Source organism: Erinaceus europaeus, chromosome 11, assembly GCF_950295315.1.
Source record: "Erinaceus europaeus chromosome 11, mEriEur2.1, whole genome shotgun sequence".
Lineage (NCBI taxonomy): Eukaryota > Metazoa > Chordata > Mammalia > Eulipotyphla > Erinaceidae > Erinaceus > Erinaceus europaeus.
Genome location: NC_080172.1, coordinates 76,247,205 through 76,270,617, shown reverse-complemented (window position 1 = coordinate 76,270,617; position 23,413 = coordinate 76,247,205). Strand labels below are relative to the sequence as shown.

The window sequence follows — 23,413 nt, the reverse complement described above, 5'->3', positions numbered from 1 at the left end:
CCCCTCCATTGGAAGCTTCCCTATTCTTTATCCTTCTGGGAGTATGGACCAAAATTCATTATGGGATTCAGAAGGTGAAAGGTCTGGCTTCTGTAATTTCTTCTCCACTGAACATGGATGCTGTCAGGTTGATCCATACCCCCAGCCTGTTTCTGTTTTTCCCTAGTGGGCTAGGGCTCTGGGGAGGTAAGGGTTCCACACTGGTGAGATTGTCTGCCCAGGGAAATCAGGTTGGTGTCATGAGAGCATCTGCAACTTGGTGGCTGAAGAGCATCAAGACACAAAGCAGAACAAATTGTTTAATAATCAGGAACCTAAAGTTAAGAATAGAGAAGGTGGAACTTTGTGTGCGAAGAAGCTAGGAAGTCTGTTTTAGATATATTCCAAGAGGGGGTGGGCTATTCTTCATGTGCTCAGAAAATCATAAGATGCATCTTGAAATTCATGTGACCAAGAACATAGGCCAGATGTTCAACAGAAAATCTGCTCTTCAAAAGACATAAAAAGATATGGTTTTACCTGAACAGGAGTTCCAGAGCATTCTTACCCAAAAGAGATTCTAAATCCTCTGAGTATAATGCTTTAGATTATTGCATGATAAAACTCATAAACCTTAGATACTCTAAGGCCCATTCCTTTTAAGCCTGGGTCATCTGGTCTAGTCCACACCCCCTTCCTAAAGCATCCTGGAGACTTTTTTTTTTAACCCTCTGGGGTTATTCCAGGAGTGAGCTGATCTTTCAGGAACTTTAATGGCATACATATGGAAGTTTTGCATAGATGTAGATTTTAAAACCAGTGGAGCAAAATAAGGGCATGTAGCCTGAGATAAGAAATAGGGAGCGGGGACATCAAGAAGAAAGGAGAAGCATGGGAGGGTTCAGGCCCTGGTTTATGATGGTGGAGGAGGACCTAGGCTGGGGTTGAGAGTGTTTGCAGAAATTTGAGAAATTTTACACATATATCAAAAACTGTATTTACTGTAAAAAGTTAATCCCCACAATAAAATAAAATATAACAAAGAAAAAGAAAGGAGCTTCACATGAGGAGGAAAGGCTAATGCATATGATGAAAGTCACATGCTCTGTGATTAGATACTTGCCTTGCCATATAGATAGGCAGCACAGATAGAAAGGTAATTTCTGGCAAAAGTTCTAACTCTAGGTATTATTCCCCTAATTAGTTTCTGTTGAGCCTGAGGGCCACTGTTGACCTCAGCTTAAAATAATTCAGATGCCAAAGTGACAGATTTGGGGAAGATCTGACCTTCGGTGGATTAGAGAAGGAGAGACCCAAGGCTAGATAGCAGTCAAGAAACTAGAGCAAGGTCAGCAGATAGTGATGACCTGCCTGAGATGGGGTGGGGTTGAGTGGCAGAGATAAGACCAGTCCTGATTAGAGGAGTCCAGTGTTGCCAGAAATACCTACAAAGTAGCAACTGTACAGAAATGGAATTATCTGTTAGGATCAAGGAGAGTCAGGGAAGATGACATAGGACAGAGGAGTTGAAACTGAGCACATGCTTCAGAAAGGAGAAGCTCCCCAGAAGCAAGCCGCCCTGCAGAGATAGACATGGGATAACCTAGGTCACCAGGAGCTCTGAGGAGAACCGACCAGGCATGGACATGTCACTCACGGGGACACTCAGTGAGGATGGGTGGAGCTAGAGAGGTGGGCAGAGTCCAGAGTCAGGAGAGATCAGGACTTCCCGCAGGCTGTAAGGAATCACCAAATGTTGTTTTCCAAAGTGGAGCCATGTCTGAACAATTGCTCCCAAAGTTCACATTTCCCTGAAAAAAAAAAAAAAAGAGAGAGAGTGAGAGAGCTATGGACAAATGTGAAGCACCACAGACGTGGGTCAGGTCACTGATCTGAGGACTCCTTTTTGCCTTGTCAGGTATGGAGGCATTTCCATTGGAGGAAAGCTCCCGGCCCTCCCCATCACCGGAGATGCTCTTGTTGCATTTTTAGGTGACCTTGGCCAGCTAATGAATGTGAGCGGGGTACGTCAGCAAACCTGAGGTTTGGCTAGGACTTTTGACTTGCCAGTAATCAAGAAACTGAAATTATCTTAAGGGCTCCAGGAGAAAAATAAAACAACCTTCTTTCTTTTGTATCATGACTTTCTAGGGTCCTGTTACCAGAGAAGCTGCTAAAGAAATGTCCGCTTTCCTTAAACATTTAGAAACTGAAGACAACATTAAGGTACTGATCCTGCCTACTCTTCCCTGGAGCAAAACTTACAAAAACTGGTTATTATTTTTTCCAATTAGTTAAATTCCATCCTTCTTTCTGTCGAAACCTAACATGGAATGTCTTCCAGTTGCCAAGCCCTCCGCCTCCTCACATTCTTTTTCAAAGAGCTCATTTTGTAAAAGACTTACGTATGTATTTATTTATGAGAGGGGATGAGAGGAGTGAGAGATAGCACTAGTATAGGTGGTACTGAGGACTGAATCTTTGGACTTGGGCCTCAGGCATGTGGGTTGGTGCTCTAGCAAGCTGAGCTGTTCCTCCAATTCCTCATTTTTTTCTTCAGAAACTGTTAGTCCAGTGACCCTGCTATCAAGATACATCACAGCACAGGCTAATGAAGCCATATTCTGCCCTCTAGGTCTGGTTCAACAACAAAGGCTGGCATGCCATGGTCAGTTTTCTCAACGTGGCCCACAACGCCATCTTACGGGCCAGCCTGCAGGAGAACAGGAACCCTGAGGAGCATGGCATCACCGTCATAAGCCAGCCCCTGAACCTGACCAAGGAGCAGCTCTCAGAGATTACAGTGTGAGACCCCACAACCCTGAACCTCACAGTTTTCTAGTCATAGTTCCACTTTCTGGAGCCCCTGAGAGGTTTATTAACAAACACAAACCACAAGACTGAACCGCGAGGTTGTTCAGTCAGGCAGAGGTGAACATCAATCTTTCTATCATGCCTTGCACCAAACTGCTGGGCCATTCTTTCTCCCTTGTAATTATTTGAAAAGTGAGCATTGGTTCTGCCCCATTTTGGCTCTTGATAACAAGTTGCTCCTGGAGCTTCTACAAATACTCTGCTTTCCAGTATGTGAAATGACTACCAGGAACTGTGAAGCTTTGATCTCTGCAAGTTATCAGATTCTGGTCATTTCCCTTAGACAGTCATGGCATGGGACTGTAGAGAGACAGAGCCTTCCTCAAGCTTCAGTGCTTCTTGCAGTCTTCAATCTAGTGCACTTTGTAGTATGTTGACTTTGTTAAGACTTGTATTTGTTACTACACACTTTATTTTCTGAAAGGTGTGAGATCCTGGTTCTATCTTGATGCACTCTGAGTGCTACTTAACACACCAGCATCCATTGCTGGTACTTGGACGTTGACATCTTGAGATCTTCTGGGCTGTTTCTGGAGCCCTAAACTGAAAAAAAAAAATACTGTTTTAGGTTAGTTCTTACTGAGCCCAGGTTTCTTACTTCCTGTCAGGCCTTTTGAATATGAAATATGAATAAGAGTCTTAGATTGTTTAAATGCACAGGATCATTAAAGAAAGTATGAATTGAAGAGCTTTCTATCTATAAACCTACATACACAGCTTGTGCTATTTCCTCTACACATTCGCATGTCTTTCCATTTAGTCATTTGTTCTGTCATTATTAGGCCACTTGCAGTTTCATCAAGCTATGACTAAAACCTACAGATCCTTTGTGGGAACTAGTAAAAGGTGCCCCTATCTCCAGGTTATCACTGTCTGCATTTGTAAAGTGAAATTTGTACTATGGGAAATGTAAAGTGAAACGCAGGGTGAATTTTGGCTCTACTTTTTCCCCTAACCAGTTTCCTTAGCCTCAAGAAAGAGTGGTTAGAGTCAATTTTCTGTATAGCTGATCTGTTACTAAAAATTACTTAATGGACTTTTCCCCTATGTTATTATGTGTTTCCTGAAAGCATCATCTAACAAAGTAACTTACTCTTTCTAACTAAAGAAATTTCACAGATAGTGTGTATACATAGAAAATTTAAGAGAATCTACAGATGATCAAAACTAATAAGCAATAAATGAAATTAGCATAAAATCAAATTTGTATACCATTAAAAAATTGAAAATGAAATTAAATTTATCTATACTTTTATGTGGATGTGGAACAATATTAAACAGTGTCATTGATATTAATGTTAAACATTAAGATGGAAGAGAAAGTTTGCAAATATCTCTTTAATCTTGATCCCATTTTATATTTTTTATTTATTTTATTTTAATGAAGAGAGATACAGAAGGAAAGATAGAAAGAGAGACAATAGCACTGCTCAGCTTTGACTTATGGTGGTACTGGGAATTGAACCTGGGATCATTGGTCCATCAGGCAAGAAAATCTGTTTTATTTTCAGTCAATAGAGCATATTTATTATGAAGTGTGCGGTCCTGAGTTCAAATAATGGTGCCACATGTGAATGCCAGAGCCTTACAAGGAGCTCCATGAATACTGCAGCAATTCTGTGAGGCTACTCCCTTTTTTTTTTTTAATTTCTTTATTGGGGAATTAATGTTTTACAGTCAACAGTAAATACAATAGTTTGTACATGCATAACATTTCTCATTTTCCACACAACAATGCAACCTCCACTAGGTCTTCTGCCATCCTGTTCCAGAGTCTTTTACTCTGGTGCTATACACCAACTCCAGTCCAAGTTCTGCTTAGTGTTTTCTCTTCTGGTCTTTTTTTCCAACTTCCAGGCATGAAAATCTTCTGCTTTCATTATGCTTTCTCCCCAGCCTGACCCCATTTGATTTAGTTAATTGAATGGTACAAACATGTAGTTAGGGAACAGCATCCTGGAGGCCTTCCCTGGGCCTGAGGGAGACCTCCTCAGAGACTGACTTTATTCTTCTCTTATTTCTGCTCCTCTTCCCTTGTTTCTCTCTCCCTGTGTCTCCCATCTTGCTGCAGGCTGACCACCTCAGTGGATGCTGTGGTTGCCATCTGTGTGATTTTCGCCATGTCCTTTGTCCCAGCCAGCTTTGTCCTTTATTTGATCCAGGAGAGGGTGAACAAAGCTAAGCACCTTCAGTTTATCAGTGGAGTGAGTCCCATCACCTACTGGTTGACCAATTTCATCTGGGATATGGTAAGTGTCAGGTCATGGTGTCTCCCTCGTTATAGGGGCTCCAAGTGGGAAGATGCTTGTGTCTGTTCTGACTAAGGGAAGATGATAAGGTATTCAAGTACTTACACAGCCAGAGCTACTGGAAAGGACTGTGAGAAAAGTCTTGAGTCTGCTGTCCCTTCACAGCTACTTAGAAAGTCACAAAGGTATGGCCAGTAAGTAGTACATTTGGTTGAGCACACACATTACAATGCACAAGGAACCAGGTTCAAGCCCCTGGCTCCCCACCTGCAGGGGAAAAGTGTCACAGGTGGTTAAACTAAAGCAGTGGTAAAGGCCTCTCTCTCTCTCTCTCTCTCTCTCTCTCTCTCTCTCTCTCTCTCTCTCCCTTCAGCTCTCCCTCTCCCCCTACCTATCTCCCCACTTCCCTCTCAATTTCTCTCTATCTCTATCCAAAATAAATAAAATAAAATATATATTTAAAAAAGATTAAGATAGTCACAGAACTGGGATCCCTAAGCTGAAGGAAAATGTGGGGCTCAGCATAATACCTGCTGAGTAGGGGCTCTGTGTGCCCTGCATGAAAGGACCTTCAACTTCTGAATAATTACTACATCTAAGTATGAAGCTGCCCTTCATTAGAATAAACTGGAAGTAAAGAGGGAATATCAGGACTGTGTAATGTCACACCCAGTTGAGTACACACTCCACCATGTACAAGGACCTGGGTTCAAGCCCCTGATCCCTACCTGCAGGAAGGGAAACTTAGATAGTACCCTTTCATAACTTCCTGACCACACTAGTTAGTCCTAACACTAGTAGGTGGACCTGGGAATGGTGGGAAGGTGAAGCTAGCAAGGAGTCTCAGTGGTCCTGAGGAGAATGAGACTGAGGAGGGTGGAGGGCATCATACAGAGATGCTGGGGTGGGTGCTGAAATCTCAGTGAGCTGAGGAGGGTGTTTTTAGAAGGCTGATCAGCCTTATGAAAGGGTACCATCTATCTGAGTTTCATGTACTTTTTTTCAAGCTTTTACTGAATTCCAAATGCTTAGGAGGTAGAATCACTAAAACTTCATAACCAATTAGAAAGCAGAGATTAGGCAGAATTTACAATTCATTCTTTCAGAAGGTGCACACTTGAATAGTGGAATTGCTTTGTCATGGGCATGATCCAGGTCCAAGCCCAGTCTCCACTACACTGAAGGAAGCTTTAGTGTTGTGGTGTCTCTCTTTCTTCTCTCTCTTTTTGTCTGTGTCTTTCTGAGAAACAAACAAACAAACAAAAAATAGTGAAGACCCAGTGACAAAAAAAATGCAGTCTGGAGTTTCCCTATGCATGAATTAGGGATGAAGTGGGGTATGTGGACTAGAAACAGCTTAACATGTTTGTTAACCACTGTGTAGACAAATCAAAAATCAAAACTACCATGAATGCAAGAGAAGCCAGGTCCTTGCCTTATTTGACACAATAGGAAACAGTTCCAGAGAAGAGATTTGCCTTGTTCTCTTTATTTTTTTCCTTTGAACTTGACTTTCATTCTTTCATTGTTATTTGTTTAGTTTTGTTTATGAAATTAGAGTATAATTCCACACCACACCTACCACCAAAGCTCCATGCCCCCATCCCCACCACTGACAACCACCATCATTCTTTTTATTATTATTATTATTATTATTTATTTTCCACTTTGTTGCCCTCATTGTTTTATTGTTGTTATAGTTGTTGTTGATGTCATCATTGTTGGATAGGACAGAGAGAAATGGAGAGAGAAGAGGCAGACAAAGAGAGAAAGAGAGACACCTGCAGACCTGCTTCACCACCTGTGAAGTGACTCCCCTGCAGGTGGGGATCCAGGGGCTCGAACCAGTATCCTTACACTGGTCGTTTAACCTGCTGCACTACCGCCCAACCCCCAACTACCATCATTCTTACAGTCTTAGAGATAGTTTGCTATTAGGCTTCTATTTTTCCCAAGTTCAAATGTTTCACCTCTCCATATTCCACACATGAACACCATCACCCTGTATTATTTCTTTCCTCCTTATGCACTTCACTAAGCATAATCACCTCAAGTTCACTTCACTAAGCATAATCACCTCAAGTTCATAATCACCTCAAGTTCACTTCACTAAGCATAATCACCTCAAGTTCATTCCATTTTGACACAGTATCATCATTTTTAATTGAAGAGTAATATCCTGTTGAATATATGTCCCACAGCTTCTTTATCCAATCATCTGTCAATGGGCATTTGGGTTGTTTCCATTCCTTGGCCATTATAAACAATGCAGCTGTAAAACATTGTTATACATATTTCCCTTTGAATCAGTAATTTTATATTCTTTGGATACATACCTAAAAGTGGTAGTGAAGGATCATAAGACATTTCCATTTTTATTGTAATGGTTTTTTAAATATTTTAATTTATTTAATACTAGATAGAAACAGAAATTGCGAGAGGAGGGGAGATAGGAAGGAAAAAGAGGAAGAGAGACACCTGCAGCCCTGCCTCACCACTCATGAAGCTTTCACGCTGCAGGTGGGGACCAGGGGCTCAAACCTGAGTCCTTCTGCACTGTAATATGAATGCTTAGCCAGGTTTGCCACCACCTGGCCCCCATTTCCATTTTTATTTGTTTAATTTAAAAATTTTTTTTACTAATTTTTTATGTTACCAAATTGTTTAAATACACACTATCCCTACCACCAGACCTCTGAATCTTCTGTCTCCCTGCTGCAATCCACCACAGTTCCCCTAAGGTTGTAGGCATGGGTCAACCATCATCTCTACAACTATCTGTCCACATTTATACATAGTTGCCCCCCACTTTTTTTCTGATTCAACCCTCTCTTCCCCTCCAAGCCACTCATGACAATATAACTACCTCCATATGTCCTTCTTTTCCTTCTCTCTCTCTGGGAGCTGAAGGAGCTGGAGTTCAGAGCCCTCTTATCTTCATCCTATCACTTCTCCCCCACTGGGAGTGTGGATCAAGGTTTTGGGGGGTGTATAGAAGGTAGGAGTTCTGACTTCTGTAATTGCTTCTCTGCTGAATGTGGGCATTGACAGGTCAATCTATACCCCTAGCCTGTTTCTGTCTTTCCCTATTGGACCAGAGTTCTGGAGGTGCGAGGATCCAGGACACATTGGTGAGGTTGTTTGCCCAGAAAAGTCAGAATGCAGTCATGGTAGCATTTGTAACTTGGTATCTGAAAGGTGGCATGACCTAAGTTAAGACAAAATGGTTAATGAACAGGAACCAAAAAGGAGAATTAGAGCAGATGAGATTAGGGATCTTAGGGTAGAAGAAAGCTAGGAAGTCCATTTTAGACATGTTCCTGAGGGCACACAACTATGGTAGTTTTGCTTGAATTTGGTAGCTAACTGGAAGTTGGATAAGAACTGTCTGAGAGAATGGTGTCAGAGTAGAGAAAAGGGCTAGAAAGTGAGTAGCTCCTGTTCTTAAAAAAAAAAAAAGTTCTGTAGATAAAATTAACTATTTACCTCCATCCACCTGACCCAGGGCCTAAATATATATTTAGCATCAGAGCCTGTGTAACCTCTAAGTCCCTATTGGTCTAACCTTGCAGCTCATGGTCACAGCTGGGAACATTAGAGACTGCGCTTATTTCAGGACCAGTCTTTCTCAAGTAGCAGGGCAGGATACCCCAGGCTCCTTTCAGAGACTGGGGCTATCCCCACTGTCTCTGCTTTATGGTGAGGGCAAGATCCTGGGAGGGCCCACAAGATGTTGTTCCTGATGGAAGCAATCAGTGATGGTGCAGAGAGGGATCCACTAGAGGTCTAGGCCCATCATATGTGTGTGGGAATCCAAGGATCCCCTAACTAGGGCCCCAGATGATGAGGTAGTGTGATATTGACTAATTTAAGGTCCATTATTAAGTGGGACAGCCTCTTGCCCTTATCCAACTTTTGTAGTCCTGTCTTTATCTGATGATCTTAGACTTATTCTCAGTTGTTGAGACATTTAGTACCATTTGTTGAACCCAACCAGAATTAGATTTTTTGATCTGTTTTCTTTGGGCCTTTCTGCTAGGCAGCCCAGTTAATTTGGTCTAAGTCCAATTAATTAGCAAACTTATGATTTTTTCTTTAGGCACTTCAACCATTATTGAGCACTTTGACTTTGAGTTATGTAATTGCCCCTTGCCTATGGATACATGTACACCTATACCCAGTACCCTAAACCCTAGCCTATATCTGGTAGCTGTTACTTGGTTAAATGATGTGCCAGCTAACATGGATGTAGGTAGTCCCATGCGTTAAGAAAGATCTCACCAGATTTGAAGAGTTGTGAGGTTGACGTCTCAGGCTTAGTATCTCTGGTTACAGTCCACTGTAGGATTTCAGTAGCAGCATAATGAGGGGTGGCAGCACCAGTAGTGATTTGGCTGAAGTCAGCAGAGGTGATATAGTGGTAAGGAATCATAGAGAAGAAATATCAAGAAGTATGGGCATAGTCCTAGAGGTACCAGGACTAGGAGGGATGAGAATCTTAAAGAGAATGGAAGAAGTTTCTTATAGTCTTAGAAAAAACTTAGAACATCAGTAATTAGGGAGTTGGGCAGTAGCGCAGCAAGTTAAGTGCACGTGGCACAAAGTGCAAGGACCAGCATAATGATCCCAGTTCAAGCCCCCAGCTCCCCACCTGCAGGGGAGTCGCTTCACAGGCGGTAAAGCAGGTCTGCAGGTGTCTCTCTTTCTCTCTGTTTTCCCCCTCTCTCCATTTCTCTCGGTCTTATCCAACAACGACGATATCAATAACAACAACAATAATAACTATGACAATAATGAAAAACAATAAGGGCAACAAAAGGGAAAATAAATATAAAAAATTTTTAAAGAATATCAATAATTAATTATTATTATAACCAGGTTGGTTGGGGCAGTTTGTTTTCTATGATAATCCAATGGTTAGTATCTATATTAATATACTTGACTTCACTATGCTTTGAACCCTTTTAGTGGTATCAGAACCTCTTTGTATTTTAGATATTTACAGGACCAAATGGTCTTGATCTGCCAGGCCTAAAGTTGTACTTGACTTAGATGTTTAAAGAGCTATATTTGCATATACATTTTTAGAGTTCTTTGGATAATTTAATCCTATTATCAGAGTTTCATCATCTTTTTACCTACTTTTTTATTGGATCATTTGTTATTTTGCTGTTGAGCTATATGTATTCTTTATAAATATTTGATATTAATCCTTTATCAGTTTCTAGGTTGCCTGTTTATCCTTAAATGTTTTCTTTTCAATTTAGTGTAACCCCTTGTACTTAATCTTACGTTCATTTCACTTGCCCATGGGGTTGAGTCTCCAAATACATCTTTGACGTTAATGTTTCCTTTTATGTGTTTTATGAGTTCAGGTTTAATATCCAGGTCTTTAATCCAATTTAAGTTAATTTTGGTGTATGTTGCTAGTGGTGGTCTAGTTTCATTTTTTGTTCTCCTCTCTTCAAGATGAACTATGCTGTGAGTGCTGCATTGGTGGTGGGCATCTTTATTGGGTTTCAGAAAAAAGCCTATACTTCTCCAAACCATCTTCCTGCTCTTGTTGCACTGCTCATGCTGTATGGGTGAGTGATTTAGGTCTTTAGATAATGCTTCCTAAAAGAAACTAGGGGAGGGGGTGTGCTTTTCTGATAATAATAAAAAAAAAAAAATCGGGGCCAGGTGGTGGTGCAGCTGGTTGAGTGCACACATTACAGTGCACAAGGACCTGGGTTTGAGCTCCCAGTCCCCACTGCAGAAGGACAGCTTTGTGAGTGGTGAAGCAGGGTGGCAGGTGTCTGTCTCTCTTCCTCTCTATCATCCCCTTCCCACTTGATTTCTGGCTGCCTATGTCCAATAAATAAATAATGATAATAAAATGTTTTTTTAAATCAGGTTTTTGGTGCAAATTAACCTCCAACCCTTCTCAGGGTCAGCAGTTGCTGACTAGAAACCTGCCAGGCCTCTGTTTCTGACTCCACTCAGGAGAATAGCCCTTAAAACTGGGAAACTCGACTGCATAGTTTGTGGTAGTGGGGGACTGCGTTCGCGCTCTCCCCTATTATAAAAAAAATTTTTAAATAAAAATAAATAAATAACTGGTTCTAAACATTGGAGATGCCCTTATAGAGACATCATCTTCACAGAAAGAGAGAAAGAAAAGGAAAGGGGGGGAAATATATATGTAGTTTATTTATTTGATGATATATATTATTTATTTATTTAATGAGAAAAATACAGAGAAAAAGAAGCAGAAGAGAGATCAGAACACTGCTCAGTTCTGGCTTATGGTAGTGCTAGGGTTTAAAACTGGGTCCTCAGAGCCCCAGGCATGAAAGTCCTTTGCATAACCACTATGCAATCTCCCCTGTCTAGTGTCAGAATCTTCTTCCCCTCAATCCGTTGGCCAGACTCAAGCCTGGGAACCAATGCCTTACCCAACTCTGTCTTCAACTCATTGCTGGCCAAGCTATCTGTCTCAGTGTCTCTGTCTGTAATGACTAAAGGTTATTGGCATATGGTAGAAGACTTCAGCTGAAAAGATGATCCAGAATCAGAGCCAGAGGAAGACACAGAATTAAGTCCAGTGAACTTAGCAAAGCTTGTGACTTTATATTAAAACCTTAATTAAAATCACTTAAAATATATGTGGCTGTGGACAAGAAATTTACCCTGTCTAAGCCTCAGTTTCCTCACTAACAAAATGGAGATAATGATACCTGGCCCTTCCTATATAGCACAGTAGAAATTTTCCATAATAGTGATCTCCATTTGTTTATTTTGGAAAAATAATTTGGGGAACAACATGATTGTAATATGTCTATATCAGAGAGCTATGGAGATGAACCTGCTGGGATCTCAGCTCTGCTTTGTGACTCCTGACTGGAGTGAGAAGCAATGAAGGGTAGACAGCCTCCTGTGCATTGTAAGAGACCATTTGGTTTATTGGAAATTGGAATTCTCTCCCATTGAGTTGTGTCATTTCTCACAGATGGGCAGTTATTCCAATGATGTACCCAGCGTCCTTCCTGTTTGATGTTCCCAGCACAGCCTATGTGGCCCTGTCTTGTGCTAATCTGTTCATCGGCATAAACAGCAGTGCCATCACTTTTGTCTTGGAATTATTTGAGAATAACCAGGTGAGCATGACTTTCTTGGCCTCCTTGTTCAATTGCCAGAGAACATGTGACAGCCAAGCACAGCCATGGAGAAGCATTCGAACTGTATGTACTGAGTGCCTAAATGGGTGTTGCTTCCCCAATCTTCCCTTTATTCCTGCCTTCTTTTCTCTCTTCTTTAATTTAAACCCTTTGTTGACTGTTTGCTCAAAGTGTGATTGATGGCTTTCTAAGCTCATTCTGTAAGCTACTAATTAGCTTTCATGATAGTAAATTTTTGTTTATTTGATTATTTCTTAATAATTTATTGTATTTTAGTATCTTATTTATTTTATTATTTATATATGTTTAATGAGAGAGAAGAACACTTTTTATCTCTGGCTTATAGTGGTGCTGGGGATTGAACCTGGGATCTTAGAGTCTCAGGCATGAAATCTTTTGCATAACCTAATAGTTATACTCCTGTCTCCCCACCCCTATTTTGTTTTATTTTAATGAGAGGAAGAGAAAAAATACAAAGAGAAAGATACAGAAAGAGAGAGGAGACAGAGCACTGCACAGTGCTGGCTTAAGGTAGTACTGGGGATTGAACCTGAGGCAAGATTGACGAGATTGTAAGATAAGAACGGCACAATTCTTTTTTGTTTAATTTTTTATTTATAAAAAGGAACATTGACTAAACGATAGGATAAGAGGGGTACAACTCCACACAATTCCCACCACCAGATCTCCGTATCCCATCCTCTTCCCTGAAAGCTTTCCTATTCTTTATCCCTCTGGGAGTATGGACCCAAGGTCATTGTGGGTTGCAGAAGGTGGAAGGTCTGGCTTCTGTAATTGCTTCTCTGCTGAACATGGGTGTTGACTGGTTGATCCATACTCCCAGCCTGCCTCTCTCTTTCCCTAGTGGGGAAGGGCTCTGAGGAAGCGGAGCTCCAGGACACATTGGTGGGCTTGTCTGTCCAGGGAAGTCTGGTCAGCATCATGCTAGCATTTGGAACCTGGTGGCTGAAAAGAGAGTTAACATACAAAGCCAAACAAATTGTTGACCAATCATGGACCTAAAGGCTGGAAAAGTGCAGATGAAGAGTTGGGGGATCCTCCATTTTGTAGATAGCTAGTAGGCATATTTTAGTTATATTCCAATGGGCCTGTGGCTATGCTAGTTTTTGTTTTTTTTTCTTTAAGAAGGGCACAATTCTATATGATTCCCACCACTAGAGTTCTGTATCTCATCTCCTCCATTGGAGGCTTCCCTATTCTTTCTTTTTCTTTTCTTTTTTTTTTTTTTCAGAATTTATTCATGAGAGAGATAGGAGGAGAGAAAGAACCAGACATCACTCTGGTACATGTGCTGCCGGGGATCAAACTCAGGACCTCATGCTTGAGAATCCAATGCTTTATGCACTGTGCCACCTCCCTGACCACAGAAGCTTCCCTATTCTTTATCCCTCTGAGAGTATGGACCAAAATTCTTTATGAGATGCAGAAGGTAGAAGGTCTGACTTCTGTAATTGCTTCTCTGTTGGACATGGGCATTGACAAGATAATCCATACCCCTAGCCAGTTTCTATCTTTCCCTAGTGGGGTAGGGCTCTGGGGAGGTGGGGTTCCTGGACACATTGGTGAGGTTGTCTACACAGGGAGGTCAGGTTAGCAACATGGGAGCATCTGCCACTTGGTGGCTGAAAAGCATCAAGATATAAAGAAGAAAAAAATGTTTAATTATCAGGAACCTAAAATAAGAATAAAGCAGATGAAATTTGGGGTCTTCATGTTGGGAGAAGCTAGGAAGTTTATTTTAGGTATATTCCAAGGGGTCCATGACTTTACTAATTTTTACCTCAGTCCGACAAATAGCGTGCAAGTGGGCTAAGAGTATTGTCTGGGGAGATGGTGTCAGAGTTAAGAACAGGACTAGAAAGCTGCATCAGGGCAGAGAGTAGCTCCCAAATATGGGAAAACTATATAAATACCATTAACCGTAAACCCCATTCATCTGACCTTGGGACTATATCTATTAAGTGACTCATTTTTTATTAACTAAAATGTATAATTGTCCCATCTACAACCACAGTCTTCTCCCTGTTCAGAAAGTACCAGCCAGACTGGACCCTAACAACAATGGGTGTGGCCACAGGGTTTTCTGCTTCACACTTCTACCGCCAGCCTGCTGTGTGCAAGTCCTGCCAGTTGCTGTCCAGGGAACATCATAAGAACCGGCAGGCTGGCCTGTGTCTTTGCAGTACAGAGTGTGGGCACCAACCAGCTATCTGCTCTAATGCCCTGTGACCCCCCCCACCCCCTTCCCTGCCTCTGCCCCAACTGGATGGACCCATGGCAGATCTGCAGTAACCACCCAGCCTCCTTAGAGTGACCCTTTGCCAGACTCTATCAACCCTTCTGTTACCACTAATCAAGAAATGAATCCTCAGCTCTTCCATGACTGGTAACAACAACAAAAATCAAACAAAAACAAAACAAAACAAAAAAACTGTACCCCAGCACTAGGCAGGGGCCAGGTGGAGTGGCCATGGAGGGTCAGTGCTGGCTGCTGCTGGAGGCCAATCCCAAAGTCTCTAACCAGTTTCTCAAACAGTTAGGTTTACATCCTAATTGGCAGTTAGTTGATATTATCTGGAATGGATCCTGAACTCCTCAGCATGGTACCAAGACCAGTATGTGCAGTGTTACTTCTCTTCCTGATTATAGAAAAGTATGAACAGAAGAGGAGGAAAAAATAAAATCTCAGGGACAGGATGTTACATCATCAGTATACTTCATCAAACAAACCATCAGCAATGCCTGTGGGACAATTGGACTGATCCATGTGATTGCCAACAATAAAGAGAAGATGCACTTTGAGTCAGGATCAACCTTAAAACAATTCCTTGGGAGTCGGGCGGTAGCGCAGTGGGTTAAGTGCACGTGGAACAAAACGCAAGGACCAGGGAAAGGATCCCAGTTCAAGCCCCTGGCTCCCCACCTGCAGGGAAGTCGCTTCACAAGCAGTGAAGCAGGTATGCAGGTGTCTATCTTTCTCTCCCACTTTCTCTCCATTTCTCTGTCCTATCCAACAAAGATGACAACAATAATAACTACAACAATAAAACAACAGGGCAACAAAAGGGAATAAATAAACAAATTTTTTAAAAATTCCTTGAAGAATCTGTGTTAATGAGCCCTGAAGAACAAGCCAGATTCTTGGAGAACTGTGATGCTATTTGGGTAACTCATGAGACCAGTGCCCATGAAGGTCAGACTGAGGCACCAAGTACAGATGAAAAAGAAGATCTTCATTTTATTGCATTAGTTCATATAGATGGGCATCTCTATGAGTTAGATGGGCGTAAGCCATTTCCAGTTAGCCATGGAGAAACTAGTGATGACACTTTATTAGAGGATGCCATAGAAGTTTGCAAGAAGTTTATGGAACGTGACCCTGATGAATTAAGATTCAATGTGATTGCTCTTTCCGCAGCATCATTTGTTAATAATGGGAACATCAAATACTGTATTATTTGCAACATAATGATTAAATTTCTGCTGCCATACACTAATGCAAATTTTTTATATTTTCATTAATGTGATTGGTTAAACTATGTGGATTAAAAAAACCTGTACCCCATCATAGTTACACCCCTGCAGGGAGAGACATGAGATTATCAGACACCCTCCTTCCATGGCCTGCACATCCCTGCAGACTGAAAATTCTGCTCTCTGCAGGTGACTTTGTCACAGACTCTCAGCACTCTAATATAGTGTGTGTGTATATATATATATATATCTTCAGCTTACTTAAATAGTTCAAAGTGACTCAAAACATCCTTCCTCCTGAGAGCTTTGCTCACTTAGTCACCATTTGCAGACTCCGCATCTAGAAGCTGGCTACCTTCATGTGGATTGTAGGACAGACAGATGCTGAGGAAATTCCAGTCTCCTATAGGAGGCTCCTCTGGTTCCAGGTACTGCTGTCCTTCAAGAGGTTTCAAGGAGGTGAACAGCCTGTGATAATTTACCCATATAAACAAGAGTGACTTAGTCACCCAACCACAAATCAGGGATGGTACATGGTATTCCATATGTCAGTGGGTGACAGAGCATCAAAGGAACAAGACAAATAAAATGCTACAGTTCAAAGTGAAATCCCAAAGAAGGGACTTTCAAGAGCCAAGAAAATCATGGAGGCCAGAAAGACAGCTCATCAAGAAAGACCTATGCCTTACCATTTGACACCATATGGAGATGCTGTGACACTGGAGGAAGCACTAGTGCTGTGGTATTTCACCCTCTATTAATCTCTCACTGCATGTCTATCTGAGTGGAAAAAAAAAAAAAGAGCAGCCTATATCTGTGAATTTGCCCATGTGTGAGGCCCCAGTTCTTTTTTTTTTTTTAATTTTTTATTTAAGAAAGGATTAATGAACAAAAACATAAGGTAGGAGGGGTACAACTCCACACAATTCCCACCACCCAATCCCCATAACCCATCCCCTCCCATGATAGCTTTCCCATTCTCTAGCCCTCTGGGAGCATGGACCCAGAGGCCCCAGTTCTAAGAGAGAGTTTCTTAATGAAGGAGATTCAATTTGAGTCTGACCTAAATAAGAATTTTTATTAGCCCATTTAATAAATAATGAAGCACTGACAGAGTTAACCATCATGCAAAGTATTCATTTACAAAGGACCCAAAAGTGATGAGGACCCATTTTCTGTCTCCCTGAATCTCTAACTACTAGGAAAAGAATGATGGCAGTGTGAGAAGTATCATGAAAGAGAAGTGGGCATTTTATCATGCGAATTTGTGAAATTCTTCTGAGAGAGGGGTGTTATTGGAGCTAGATTTCTAAAGAAGGGAGGAATCTCCCAGAGAGAAGAAAGGGAAAGGCCTCCTTCCTGCTAGTAGCAGTAGTGAGCAGAAGCAGGAAATGCAGAAGGACTCCAGGTGAAAGAGCAGAGTGGGTAGTGTCAGGTAGGCGTTAGCCAGATGCAGTGGACGGTGCTGTCCTCATCAGCCTCAACCCTGTGTGTCCTCTTTCGTCCTGCTCCATTTCAAGTGATTATGCAGTTAGAGTTCCCAAACACACAGCAGAAAAGAGAAGCAGAGACTTTCTCCAAATGCATGCTGCCACCTACAACATTGCCTAGTGTTTTAAGGAAGATAATCTGAAGTGTTTCATGGCCTCCATAGCCCTTGGCAGAGTAAACATTTAGAAAAGGTGCCTCCTATGAGACTACTAAACTAGTCACTCCTGTGGCTCTTCTGGCAGCTGAGCCCTACTCCTGCAAGCTTTCCCACCATTCCTCGGATGTTCTCCAGAATCTCTTCCTTCTCAGTGATGGTGCAAAAAGAAAAACTCTGTGTTACAAAAGTTCCAGGTCCCAGTAGAACTGAGGTTCAGAATCATCTTTCCCTAGCATTTTCCCCTCTGGGAGTATGGACCAAAATTCTTTTTGAGGGTGCACAAAGAAGGGGTTCTGACTTCTATAATTTTTTCTCCTCTGGACATGGGCATTGGCCAGTCAATCTATACCCCCTGCCTGTCTATATCTTTCCCTAGTAGAGGAGGTCTCTGTAGAGATGAGGTTCCAGGCCATGCTGGCAAGGTCATCTGCCTATGGAGGTCAGGATGGGATTGTAGTAACAGCTGGAACTTAGTGGCTTAATGCCAGTAATAAATCAGGATAAAATATTTGATAATCAGGGAGCAAAGCTCTGGGTGGAAGATAGCTTGATGGTTCTGCCTGAAGCTCTGAAGTCCCAGGTTCAGTCCCCCTAACCATGATAAACCAGAGCTGAACCATATTCTGGTATGATTCTGTATCTTTCTCTCTGTATCTCTCTCATTAACATAACATAAATAAAATATACTTTTAAAAATAAATATACAAAGACCAAGGAATAGGAATAGATCCAGTAAGAGTAGGGGCCATACGGTGGAATATCTCTCTCTTTTATTTTTTATTTCTTTTGAGTATGTTCCTAGAAGCCTAGGACTTCAGTAATTTTTTCTTGAGCTTGATAGCTAGCATGAAGGCGGATTAGAAATAATTGTCTGGGAGGACAGTATCAAAGTACAGAATAAAACCTGAAAGCCAGGTTAGAGCACGAGTGGCTCCCAGACTTTAATATAATTAACTTCTTAGCACATTGATCTGTCCCGGGGTCTATGTATATTCATATTTAGCATAAGAGTGTGTATAACCTCTGGTCCTTGTCAGTCTGATCTCACAGTCCATGGTCACAGCTGGGAACATTCTAGGTTATACCCACTGCAAGCCCAATCCTCCTCAGTGACCCAGCCTCCCTTCAGAGAGTGGGGCAGTCCTTATCCTGAAGAGGTCCTCAAAAGATGGCCAAAGACATTCCATTAGGGTGACTTGGTTTTGCTTTCTGTTTCAGACTCTACTCAGGTTCAATGCCATGCTGAGGAAGCTGCTCATTATCTTCCCCCACTTCTGCCTGGGCCGAGGCCTCATTGACCTTGCACTGAGCCAGGCTGTGACAGACGTCTATGCACGCTTTGGTATGTGTCAGGGCCAGGTGGAGGAGCAGGACCTCGGTCCTCCACACTGGAGGGCTGCAGCAGGAATTCCTACATCGTACCTGGAGCCTGGGCTGGAGCTGTCCTTTCCCTAGGAAGGAGTAGGATGCGTCTAGTTTCATGACTGAGGAGAAACAGGAAGGAGGGGCTAAGGGAATACTTCCTCCTTTGCCTGTTCTGGCTAAAATCAAAAAGCCCAGATAAGACTGGTGATCAAGGTTCTCATCTGGATTCTTCTTCTACTAGGCCAGGGCTAGCTAGATCTTTAAACACAGAGAGGGCAGCTAATATGGACTTAATTCCAGTGACCTTCTTCTCCAGGTGAGGAGCACACTTCAAATCCATTTCAATGGGACCTGATTGGGAAGAACCTGGTTGCCATGGCAGCAGAAGGGGTGGTCTACTTCCTGCTGACCCTTCTCACTCAACACCACTTCTTCTTAACCAGATGGTACGTTGTTCCCCAGGGATGTCAAGAGCAACTCCAGAGACTTGACTTCACATCCCTGAGCTCTTCTCTTTCTTTGTGAGACCTATCTCACAGGGGCTTTTTGTATCCTCGAAGCCTAACTTGCTTGAAATGAAATAGTCCAGAAAATGGTGACCTGCTCAGCACCTCAAAGAAATAATAACCCTTTGCTTAAGTCCTTTGTGTGAGGGGGAAAAGCTTTGATAACAGTACACAGTATTAAGGAAGGGGGATTTCCTGTAAAGTATTCTCCCCTCTCTTGCCTCATAGCTGCTTTTTAAAATCTCCAGATAGGAAGTGGGGCTGGATTTCTTAGCTCTCACAGTGTTTTTCCCAGTACTTCTCCCTCCAAGGGAGAATGGGCAATGAATGACAAAGGAATAACTAGTCTGCCTCTAGACCCTCCCTGAGAAATTCACAAATAACACGAGAAGGAGAGACACATTAAAGCTGGCACCTTAGGCTTTATGAAGAATCCATAAAGTTTAGAGTACTTGAATACATCATTATCAGATTTGATCACTAATGTCTTTAGACCTTACACGTGTGATACTGCTAAGCCACTTCTCTAATCCATTGTTTTATATGTTATTTCATGAGAGAGAAGGACACCAAAGCACCAGTTCACTGCCCATGGATTTACCTTGATGCTGTCATGGTGTTTCCACGAGGTGCCAGGGACCTCTCACCTGGGAGACATGTGCTCTGCCTTCTCAGCTACCTTGCTTACTATTATTTAGTCCTTCTCACTTAATGAACAGATAGTAATTTTAAATCAGATGAGAGCATCACAGATAACAATGGTTAAAGGGTGCCCAGAGTACTAGAAAATAGTACTCATGAGAAAATAGGCCATGGATGGAGATCATCTGGCTCACAGACTCTGCTAAGGCAACCACTTGCAGGACTTGAAGTTTCATAAATTTAGAAGTTGTTTTTTTCATAGCAACATTAAGTGCTAGGTTTTAAGTTGATAATGTTGTATGTCCCAAGAAAGATGTTACAAATATCTAAAGGGAAACTTGGCATGAAACAGGTTCCCCACCCCTGAAATAGACAAACCAGGCTCCTTTGTTAATTAGAAAGGGAAGTAATATGGAGGTGAGGTGGGAGGTGAGTGCAGGCAGGATCCCTGTGGGGGGTGGTTACCCTGCTCTTCCCCAGGCCTTTATTTTTTAATTTTTTTTATATATTTATATTTATTTTTCCCTTTTTGTTGCCCTTCTCCCCAGGCTTTTATCCCAGGCCTTGCCTCTTTTGGGCATAGATGCTCAGGTTTCTAGAAGACAGCCTCCTCTGTAGTCAAGGTTGACCATTAATGATCTAGACTCAGAACCCTGAATTGCTAAGCAGTAGGACCCCAAAACAAGTCTCTCTGGATTGTGTGCTTCTTTGTTTGTTTTTCAGTCAAGATCTCCCATGTTAGTGATTTTATCACTCCAAATTTTAAGTATGTCAGAACTCAAATCTGGGCTGTGCACATGGCACGTCCTACCCAGTGAGCTGTCATGCCAACCCATTGTCTTATCTTACCCTTCTTCCTCTTAGGCAAGGCTGGTCACATCTAAATAGAAATTCAGAGGCTAGTTTTTCTTTCTTTTTTTATTATGTTTTAATCCTTAGAGAATTGAGTTGTTGGCAACAAACCTACCTCCCAGTTCACAACAATGTAAGAAGTGAATGAGATAATCATGTCAACATGTTAAATAAAATGACCAGAAAGTGGTCATTTTATTGGTCTAGTTATATGGGACAGTGAGAGGGATTGCTGGTCAGGCGTGATTCAGCCCTTGCAGGCCCTCCTTTGCAGACGTAGATCTATCTTTAAGAGGTAAGATGAGGTGAGCTGCTTACCAAGCTCATGACCCTGCTCATATCAAGTGATAGTCAGAGAAGGAGAAAGAGAGAAGAAGAGTGCTCTCCACAAGGGACACACCCTGTAAGTTGGTAGTTCACATGATTTCGAAGGGTGAATTCAGACCTGAAAGAGTGGAAGGCAGGCTGGGCCGGAAGCAATGGAATGGATGTTGTAAGCAGCCCAGCTTCCTCCCCTTTCCTTTCTCTAGGGTTGCTGAACCAGCTAAGGAGCCCATCCTAGATGAAGATGATGATGTGGCTGAAGAAAGACAAAGAATTGCTAATGGAGGAAATAAAACTGATATCTTAAGGCTGAATAACCTGACCAAGGTAAGGGAATAGGCATGTCAGTTTGGAGGTGCCAGTCGAACCTACAAATGGCATGACTTAATCTGCTTTTTGCAGAATAAGTAGTATCTCTATACAAGGAGTTAATTTTCCTAATTGTAAGTGGATTTTTTAAAAATGTATTTTGGATGGAGACAAAATGAGAGGGATGGGGGAGACGGAGAAGGAAGGAAGGAGGATAAAGGAAAAGTCCAAGGGATAGACAGAGAGGGGGAGAGAGAGAATGAGAGACCCTTGTAGCACTATATTTACCACTCATGAAGCTTCTTCCTTGAAGGTGGGGACTGGGGCTTGAACCCAGGTCCTTTTTCACTTTAATGTGTGTGCTCAACCATACCTAACCACCTAATTTTCGTGATTTTATCTGTATATAACTAGTCTTCTTAGGACATCTAATGTCAATGCTTTCCAGAGCTTTCATCTTGGGTCCTAGACACTGGGCCTCAGTGAGAACTGCAACAACTGAGCTCCAGTACTCTTTCTCCCTTCCTCTTCTGCAAACTGGATCAGCACTGGGACTTCTCAGAGCTCACAGCAACTCACTGAGACCTCATGCCAATGGCAGCTTCCTAGTATTAGTAGTTTTGCCTAAGCAACCCTTTACTCCTTCTTCTCCTCTTCCCTGTTCTCTCTCTCAGTTCTCATCCCAGATTCTCTAAATCTTGCAGATATATTCCGGCACTTTCAGCCCAGTGGTGGACAGATTGTGTGTGGGGGTTCGCCCTGGAGAGGTGGGTACTCCCAGACCACATTTAAACAGGCTTCAGAAAAAAACAACTTCTGTGCATGTGTGCCCCACAACACACACACACACACAACACAACACTGAGCTAGCCAGTAGAAATACAGTGCAAGCCACAGGAGTATTTTCAATGTTCCAGTAACCACATGTCAAAAGTAAAAAAAGAAAACAGGTGAAAGTGATTGTAGTGGCTTATTCTACCCCAAATACCTGAACTGTTAGCAGTTAATACAAAGAACTAATAATGAGAGATTTAGATTCTTTGTTGTTGTGAGTTTTCAAAATCCAGTGAGTCACATTTATGATATGTCAGTTCAGACTGTGTTTCTAGTGTTTGGCAGCCATTAAAGGAGCAGAAAAACTCTCTCTCTGCCCCATTCTCTTATCCTTAAGGGTCTCAGGCTGTGATTTTGTAAATCAAACTCTAAAAAAGACAGATAAAGTAGAGAAAAATAGGGTCTTAGCATGGACATCTCACATACACAGGAAGCAGTTAGAGACAAGGACTCAAAAGGGTGGCAGGCATTTATACAGTATGGGCTTATATAGCACTTTAGCAAAGGAAGGGCACTTCCTAGAGACAGGACAGAAGAAAAGGATTTAGAATCTAGGGTGTAAAACTGAAAGAAGACAACTCTTGAGAAACGAGTGCTAGGAGCTTTGTCATGCTGACTCTACTAGTACCATCCTCAACCTAAGGGAGACCACACAATGGTTATACAAAAAGTCTTTTATCCCTGAGACTCCCAGTTCAGGTTCAACCCCCCAGCACCACCATAAACCATAAGTGAGCAGTGCTCTGGTAAAATAATAAGAAGAAGAAGGAGGAGGAGGAGGAGGAGGAGGAGGAGGAGGAGGAGGAGGAGGAAAGGAAGGAAGGAAGGAAGGAAGGAAGGAAGGAAGGAAGGAAGGAAGGAAGGAAGGAGGAAAGAATTCCATCCCCAGCCTGAGTAGGGTCTAAAATTGTCTCCAGTAAACTTTTCTTTTTCCCAGTAGAGTACTGAGCGAGTAACAATGTGCAAATTTATGTCCTGATTTTAGGCAGGCGGGAGGGAGAGTCTAGGAGCTCATGTTACCATGAGCACACGTTATCATGGTTACCGAGAGTCAAGCCCCAAGTCCCCACTTGCAGAAGGGAAGCTTCAGTAGTGGTGCAGCAGCGCTGCAGGTGTCTCTCTTTCTCCCTCCCTATCTTCCCCTTCCCTCTCAAGCTCTCTCTGTCTCTATCAAAA

The 23,413-nt window shown here is 42.2% G+C and overlaps 1 protein-coding gene and 1 pseudogene across 1 annotated transcript in view; both read left to right on the top strand.

The window, feature by feature from the left end:
• Nucleotides 1–23,413, top strand: part of ABCA4 (ATP binding cassette subfamily A member 4) — a 169,824-nt gene that overhangs the window by 132,511 nt on the left and 13,900 nt on the right. The window contains exons 33-42 of the mRNA XM_016193540.2: nucleotides 1,898–2,003; nucleotides 2,131–2,205; nucleotides 2,615–2,784; nucleotides 4,925–5,102; nucleotides 10,572–10,687; nucleotides 12,094–12,241; nucleotides 18,624–18,747; nucleotides 19,087–19,216; nucleotides 21,301–21,421; nucleotides 22,108–22,170. Of these exons, the coding sequence (XP_016049026.2) occupies nucleotides 1,898–2,003; nucleotides 2,131–2,205; nucleotides 2,615–2,784; nucleotides 4,925–5,102; nucleotides 10,572–10,687; nucleotides 12,094–12,241; nucleotides 18,624–18,747; nucleotides 19,087–19,216; nucleotides 21,301–21,421; nucleotides 22,108–22,170 (1,231 nt within the window). The remainder of the gene's footprint in view (nucleotides 1–1,897; nucleotides 2,004–2,130; nucleotides 2,206–2,614; nucleotides 2,785–4,924; nucleotides 5,103–10,571; nucleotides 10,688–12,093; nucleotides 12,242–18,623; nucleotides 18,748–19,086; nucleotides 19,217–21,300; nucleotides 21,422–22,107; nucleotides 22,171–23,413) is intronic.
• On the top strand, nucleotides 14,110–15,917 carry LOC103124606 (ubiquitin carboxyl-terminal hydrolase isozyme L3-like; annotated as a pseudogene).